The sequence below is a fragment of the Ipomoea nil genome, unplaced genomic scaffold (assembly GCF_001879475.1).
Source record: "Ipomoea nil cultivar Tokyo-kokei standard unplaced genomic scaffold, Asagao_1.1 scaffold2922, whole genome shotgun sequence".
Classification (NCBI taxonomy): domain Eukaryota; kingdom Viridiplantae; phylum Streptophyta; class Magnoliopsida; order Solanales; family Convolvulaceae; genus Ipomoea; species Ipomoea nil.
Window position 1 is genome coordinate 829,804 of NW_017619350.1, and position 7,394 is coordinate 837,197.

General features: G+C 36.5%; 2 protein-coding genes across 7 annotated transcripts; one reads left to right on the forward strand and one right to left on the reverse strand.

Moving 5' to 3' along the window:
• The first annotated feature begins 1,312 nt into the window (after positions 1-1,312).
• On the forward strand, positions 1,313-3,283 carry LOC109161555 (UPF0496 protein At4g34320-like). 4 transcript variants are annotated; one of them, XM_019310011.1, is made up of 3 exons: positions 1,313-1,317; positions 1,850-2,480; positions 2,560-3,283. In XM_019310011.1, the coding sequence occupies exons 2-3, from the start codon at positions 1,864-1,866 to the stop codon at positions 3,056-3,058; spliced, it is 1,116 nt and encodes a 371-aa protein (XP_019165556.1). In that variant the 5' UTR covers positions 1,313-1,317; positions 1,850-1,863; the 3' UTR covers positions 3,059-3,283. The 4 variants fall into 4 exon arrangements, with proteins under 4 accessions (XP_019165556.1, XP_019165554.1, XP_019165555.1 ...); XM_019310009.1 differs by lacking the exon at positions 1,313-1,317 and adding an exon at positions 1,443-1,702; XM_019310010.1 differs by lacking the exon at positions 1,313-1,317 and adding an exon at positions 1,445-1,660.
• Positions 3,284-3,452: 169 nt separating this feature from the next.
• LOC109161556 (probable 1-acyl-sn-glycerol-3-phosphate acyltransferase 5) lies at positions 3,453-6,576 on the reverse strand. Of its 3 annotated transcripts, none has more exons than XM_019310016.1 (5): positions 6,405-6,576; positions 6,260-6,329; positions 4,983-5,758; positions 4,617-4,747; positions 3,453-4,014 (listed from the first exon to the last, which is right to left on the reverse strand). In XM_019310016.1, exons 3-5 carry the CDS (start codon positions 5,552-5,554, stop codon positions 3,605-3,607), a joined length of 1,113 nt encoding a protein of 370 aa, XP_019165561.1. In that variant the 5' UTR covers positions 5,555-5,758; positions 6,260-6,329; positions 6,405-6,576; the 3' UTR covers positions 3,453-3,604. The 3 variants fall into 3 exon arrangements, with proteins under 3 accessions (XP_019165561.1, XP_019165559.1, XP_019165558.1); XM_019310014.1 differs by having other exon boundaries at positions 6,241-6,329; XM_019310013.1 differs by lacking the exon at positions 6,260-6,329.
• Between the last annotated feature and the right edge of the window lie 818 nt (positions 6,577-7,394).

Genomic DNA, 7,394 nt, shown 5'->3' on the forward strand with positions numbered 1-7,394 from the left:
TTATTATTATTATTATTATTTGGTATATATGCAAATCATAGTATAAAATGCAACTCTTATTTGCCATTTTGAGAGGGAATTTTGGCCATTTTTCGTATGCAAAAGAAAGCTAAAACTTTCTTCTTCTTCTTCTCTTCTATTTCTCCCTTCACGGCAAATTATATTGGCAATAGCAAATTAAAGGCCAAAAATTGAGGGGAAAGGTTAATTCAGCCATATATCTTAGTATCTTACGTACCAAAGATAATTATTTTCATGAAAAATAAAAGATCTAATTCTGTAATATTCTTTCTCCATTTTCTCAATACATTCAAGGGCGGCTTAGCTCAATTATATTATTTATGCTAAATTATGTTTATCACGCAATTATACATCATGGACTAGTTGCAAAGTAGATCTTAAACCAAACCAAAATTGTTTTATATTAAGTAATTAACGATTTAAGTTGTTAAGATTAGTACATCATCAACAACACTCTCTTGATTGAGCCTATTACACATGGTACATGACTTCTAAGATATTATACAGATGTAGTGTGTACTTAATATAAACCTTTAAATGGTAATGGCAAGTTTTCCTCGTAAGAAAAAAAAAAAAGAAAAAAAAAAGTTGTTGGGTCTCTTAGATAAAGCTCCTTAATTAGTTAAAAATCTTTGGCCCTATATACATGTTTGGGTTCACATTCGAGCAGTCATTAACGTGCAATCCAACTATCAACTTAAACTTTTAGTTGAGATAGAACACATGCTTTAATTTGGTATCAACCCGACGCTCAATAGTTGCACGGTCAACATGGTCATTACAAAGTGCACGACCCAACCACGCAAGGCGCACGTCACTCGCTCAGTCATTGCCCAATGTCATTGGACCTAGCTAGTAGTATAAATATTTTTATTTTATTTTATTTTATTTAGTCAAATTAAAAACACATTCTTTTCTCTTACAAAACACACCTAGCTTGTATTAACAGATCGAGTTATTCGTTCCTACTTGAAGAATTATTAGCTAGCTAGGTTGGCACGGAATACGCACGTAAGTTAATGACGTAATGTAGAGACAAATCTATCTCGCCGGAAAGTATGGCGGTACCGACAACGTTGAACAAAGTGTATATGGTGGAAAAAAGGCAGGCTTAGTAATTTAATTTCCTGGAAAATAGGGCAGAAATCATTACTTCACTCGCAAGTAACTAACTTGCAAAGTCCTCATCCACCAAATTCAGTATAAATATATATGCGATTTAACCCCCACTTAGCAGCAACCAATTTCATAGCTCAGCTCGCTACTTTAATTTGTTGCTTAATTAATTTCAAACACGTAAGTTACATTAATTCTCGCCCTCTTCTTCATTTCGCTTTCATTCTGATTCTGCCTGGAAAATGAGAACACCATCGGGAAAATGACGTTAATTATTTTTTAAAATCATTTTCCTGTCTTTAAGAAAACCAACTGGCTACCTTGATGGATATGATGTTGCGTTTTAATCGTGTATTTTGTCAATGGCGGTACGGCTCTCGATGGAGAAAGCTTGGGACTCCTAAATTAGGAAAGTGAAAGAGAAATGGATCATCACTTCTTGCGGCTTTAGCCATGTTTTTAGCTTCTTGAAACTCATGCGTGCAAGCTATTCTTTCGGTTTTGTATAATCTGTGTTCTGTGTGTATGAAACTTTTCTATAAATCGTCAGTCTTTCTGCTTCACGGTATTCCCTGTTCTTACAACTTTGTTCAATCATTGCAGTTCTAGCTAGCTTTCGTATTTGGTATAAACTAATCAAGAATCAATCCTTTTAGTAGATGTATTTGATTTGATCATATATATATATATGACATCTGATCTTGTTTTCTAGGTTGTGTGAAGATCATGGGAGGGCACATGAGCAAAAAATCCGGGGAGACTTCGAACGATCTGCAGTGCAGAACAGATCTGATCAGTTCGTATGAAGCAGCCTGCGAGCTTGATGCGGATTTGCAGACATTTGATTCGACATTGCAGGCGAGAACGAATCATGTGATTAGTACATTGGCTGTGGGGGTTGAGGTTAGAGCATTGTCGTTTGATTCGTTGAAGGAGGTGACAGGATGTTTGCTGGATATGAACAAGGAGGTGGTGAAAGTGATCCTGGAGTGCAAGAAGGACATATGGAGGAACCACGAGCTTTTTGAGCTGGTGGAGGAGTACTTTGAGAACAGCCTCAAGAGTCTGGACTTCTGCGCCGCCTTAGACAAGTGTCTGAAGCGAGCACGCGAGAGCCAGCTCTTGATTCACCTCGCGCTAAAGGAGTTCGAGGAGGAGAGTGGAGGAATTGATGGGAGCAATAACAAGTATGAAAGGACTCTGGAGGAGCTGAAGGGGTTCAGGGCTTCTGGGAACCCTTTCACAGAGGAGTTCTTCCAGATTTTCCAATCTGTGTATGTGCAGCAAGCCCTGATGCTTGAGAAATTGCAGTCAAGGAAGAACAAGCTGGACAAGAAGCTCAGGTACATCCTGTTGAGACTTAGTCTATTGTTAGTTTGTTTTGGCCTAGTATTTTGCTGTAACTGGTTTCCTGCTGGACAGGTACATCCATGCCTGGAGAAAGGTCTCCAGCGTGATGTTTGCCGCCACCCTGGCCGCTGTTCTCATATGCTCAGTGGTGACTGCCGCCATTGCCTCCCCAGCCGTTGCAGGCGCACTGGCAGCCGCCACTGCCATCCCCATCGGCTCGATGGGGAAATGGATCGATTCCCTGCTCAAGAACTATGAGGATGCCATCAAAGGACACAAGGAAATCATCAGCTCTATGCAAGTTGGGACCTATATTACCATCAAAGATTTGGACACCATCAAGGTCCTAGCTGATAGGTTGGAACTCGAGATCGAATCCCTCCTGAACACCACCAGTTTCGCCATTAATGAAGCTGCTGTGAAGGTTGGCATCGAAGAGATCAGGAAGAAACTGGATTTGTTCATGAAGAATGTTGAAGATTTAGGTGTTCAAGCTGACAATTGCAGCAGGGACATACGGAGGGCTAGGACAGTTATACTGCAGCGAATCATCAAACACCCCAACCATTAAGGAACAAGGATGGGAATATGAGACTGTTTTGCAGAGAACCATCAAGGAATAAGGATCATCACCATTATATATACTACCTAGTACTCTGTTTTTTTACCTCAAATAAGGATATTATACTTGTCCATTGCAATTGGCATTAAAGAACTCAAGTGTTTATTGTAATTTTTATATCATATATGTTTCGAACACCACCATACCTAAGCAAGCTATTATTTCAAACACCAATCTGCGTCTGTGGTATATGTGTCTTATGTACTTCAGCCACAAATTGTCCCTTGAATTCAGACGCAGATGACTCATTCTGTACTAGTGTGATTTTAAACTTTTAAAGTTCAATTTAAACAAAGATTCTAAATAGAAAAAATGAGGCTATAGTAAGTATGATATTACTCGATACAGAATAACACTTCTCTATGCAATTGATAAACAAGCTAAGCATCAAGCAAGATAATATTGCAGATGCAATCTTTTGCATTACAAGAATGTTTCCGTGAGGAGATTAATAGTTCGATCTTTCTCCATTTTTGAGTTGGTACACTAAGGTTTTCATAAACATACAATTGGGGAAGGCCGGAAGTTGAAATATGTTGCTGTCGCTAGTAATGCACAGGCAGTGGTAACGTATATTTTGAACCAAACAGAGGCAAAGAGGGTGAGAAATGTACACGCACTGGTCAAGAAAAAAACAAACGCAAAGTTTACCAGACATTTCCATGTAGACAGTTCACCTTCTATTCCTTCGTGAGGAAAATGGCCTTGGGAATAGAAATCACGGAGCAACTGGTCCTTGCGGGAGAATGTATCCATCAACCATGAAGCAGCCTCGTTTTCAGAGTGTGGGATGTCAGTAAGAGAAATACGTCGAATGTGAATGTGAACTTCAGCTGGGTCAACCCCAAAGGCATTGTCCAAGAAGGACGGACAGTTATGTTTGTATCCAATAGTGAGGTCATAGACTGCATTGTTTAAAGAAAAACAAACAAGCGGATTATCACATGAAAGGAAGAAAAAATGGAAAGAAAAGCTACATCTGATATGGAAAAGAAAATCTTGGCTAAATTTCCCGTTCATTAAACTCTTGTCAAGTCAGATTATTACTACATTCCAAATATCTAGGCTTGCCAAAAGGGTCAAATTCAAGACGATTAATAGGCAAAAAACTTGACAAATGCTCTAGAGATCAGATATCCAGAGGAGAAAAGCCCACTTTGCATAACATATAACATTTGCAGCAGTTAACATATCTCTCTCAATGATTATAAGGTCGGGAAAATTGATGATCAGCTTTTATGGTAAGCATTTATGAAAGCTAGGGGAAACTAATGAGAAGGGAGTTGAATGTTCTACAATGAAATGCAAAAACCAAGGTTAAATAATTTCTTCACTAAACACAGCTTTTCAGAGTCATCCCATTACAATGATTATTAATCTTTACCTCCATGGTGAATACAAGTAATAGCATAGTCTCATTTACTGCATATCTTCACCTTAAGGGTGCAAAACAAAAGTATTGGGAAAAAAATGTATGCAGTAAACCAACAAATGAGAGAAAAGTTACCAGCATCCAAGGAACTTCTCAACTCCTCTAAGCAAGCACAAAATCCTTTTGTTTTTGGAAGCAGCACATGCTTCAGAATCGGTAATCCATTTTCAGAAGCATATTTTTGACTGCGTATGCACTTTTGTTCTCTGCAAAGATACGAGTAACTTTGTAACAAATTATGAGCATATAACATTTCAGAAAGCACAAACTACCTTAGGGACAGGAGTCTAGTAAACTGTTATGCAAAAAGTAAAATTAGGATAATTTTAACCTGTGTATTGTATACCAAGTATCATATTTATCTAATTTTAAAATGGAAGACTAAAAGATACAACTTAAATAAGAAGCTTCGAATATAGAGAAAGAGGTAAGATCTAGTACGTGAAATCAGTGCCTTCTGGAAAAACAGCAAGCCAAAGTGGATCTTTAGGGTCTGTGTAGGAAGAGAGCATCCTGCGCAGCTTTGATTCATCAGCCTCCCATTTCCTCTCTACTGGTATGAACTCCATGACATGAAAAACCCAACCAAACACGGGCAATTTCATTAAACTGCTCTTGAGTATATACCTTATGGAACCAACACATCCCTTCCGTAACGCAAGGTCCCACAGATACATCCAATCAACCTCTGTTCTATGGTTTGCAATAAGCAACACTCGCTCCCTATTAGGGACATAATCTCCAGAGAAAACAACTTTAGTCTTGTTTATCTTTTCGAATAAAAATGGCCACAGAGCTATCCAACATCCAAAAAAGAAGGCTGTTGTGGTTCTGCTGTAGTGAACACTGAAAAACCTTAAGCCCATAACCGCCCAAAAACCACAAAATACTAACAACATAAATGCCGTCAAAATTAACATGACCAAACATAAAACACCCCTGACCGCCTTAAACGGGGTAAGAGGTTGATGCCTTGGTCCATTTCTCAAAGTGCAAGGTGATTGGACATCCATTAACTTTAGGCTGTTGATACCTTCCTCCAAGGGAATTATATGTACCTTCAGATCCAACCAAGCCCAAGCACCAAAATAATCCCACTAAAACCAGTATCAGAATGTGTAGATTTTCAGTTTTCCATGTTTAAAAATCCAACATAAAACATACATGGGCAATATCCAAACAGGATCATCAGGCAAAGCAAAGAACTTTTATCGAACCTGCACAAAGAGGGATCACAGTCAAATATTGCTTCCACTTGAGGCATTATGAGGAGAACACTTCATACACCACACACACACATATATATAGCAACTACTTTGAGTATTAAATAGCAATCCGTCTCAATCACACGCACAGCAGTTTTTTTTTTTTTGAGAGGCACGCACAGCAGTTAATTAGCAACCGGAAGCAAAATATAAATGCTGCAATCATATAATGCATCTAAATAATATAAATACTATTGAAAAAGAGGCTTTCATGAAAAAAAAAAAAATCAAAATCAAACTTTGGAGCTTCTTGCAAAAGGAAATTTTTTTTTGTCTTTTATCTAACTTTGAAGGCCTCCACCTCTAAGTTCTAACAAGAGCCAATAAGAGGTGGCCATACAATCACAGAGACAGTATAAGACCACAACTTCCAACAGTTTTCTCAACATATCATTTCTAATTCATAAATAAACATTCTAGGTTAAAAACGTGACCAATATTTTCTCGTCCTACATCTGCCGTCATGGATTTTCCTCCATGGCCGAACCAACAGCAATTGATTAATTCATCTGCATTCAGCGATCTGAAATCCGCAATTGATTAATTCATCTGCATTCAGCGATCTGAAAACGATAATGAAAAACACCAGAGATTTTACCTTGGAGTTGGAGTTGGCGAAATTGATAGCTTCGTTTTGAGTGATAATGGTGGAAATTCCTACGCAAAGGAGTGAAGCAACTGATAGAAACCTTTGGAATTTGGAATATCAAAAAAGCACACGAGACATTTCACTATTTACTATTTGTGCCATCAAGCGTTAATAATGCTCCATAATCACTAATCAATACATGTGTTCTGATAATATTTTTTCCACTTTTTAAAAATAAGCTATAGCTTAAAATAAAAGTTTATTTTGAAACACTATTAAGGTAGCGTTTTAAAAATAAGCTAGTAACTTTTTAACATTTTTTTATCTTTATTATTATTATTTTAAATAAATGATATTATTTATCCTTTTCAATTAAAATTCTTTTGGCCTTTTTTCTTTTTCTATTTAATTTTAGAAAAAAGATATTTTATTTTCAATTATAAACTTTATTGGACTACTTGGATGGTTACAAAATGAGTCTTTGAGGTTATTTATACTTATTTCACCTCATCAATAGACGGTGGAGATCTACTTGATCGTATGACTATGATTATATCTCTAAAATCAACCTTAAAATTCTATACAATCATACGAGTTATATAATGTTTTATAAGATTCTATAAATTTTTACATTTCAAAATGTTAATTTTTAATATGTAAACAATCCTATTTAAAATTTAAAACTATTTATATTGTATGAAGATGTTATTTTTAATCTTTTTACATTTATCAACATATCAAAAAGCTTATTTTTACCAAACAATAGCTAGTTTAACAACTCTTCATTTTTTAGCTTATAGCTTAAACTTTTCAGCTTTCACTTACTTTTCATCTAGATTTGCCAAACATAGTCATGGTATCATTAGTGATAGCATTTCCAATCACATCAAAACCAACTTTTTTGTTTTTGTTTTTGGAATATTCTAAGGGGGTGTTTGGTAAAAGACTGTCAGTTGACTAGTTGATAACATTAGCTGATTGTAGAAAAATGTTTGGTAA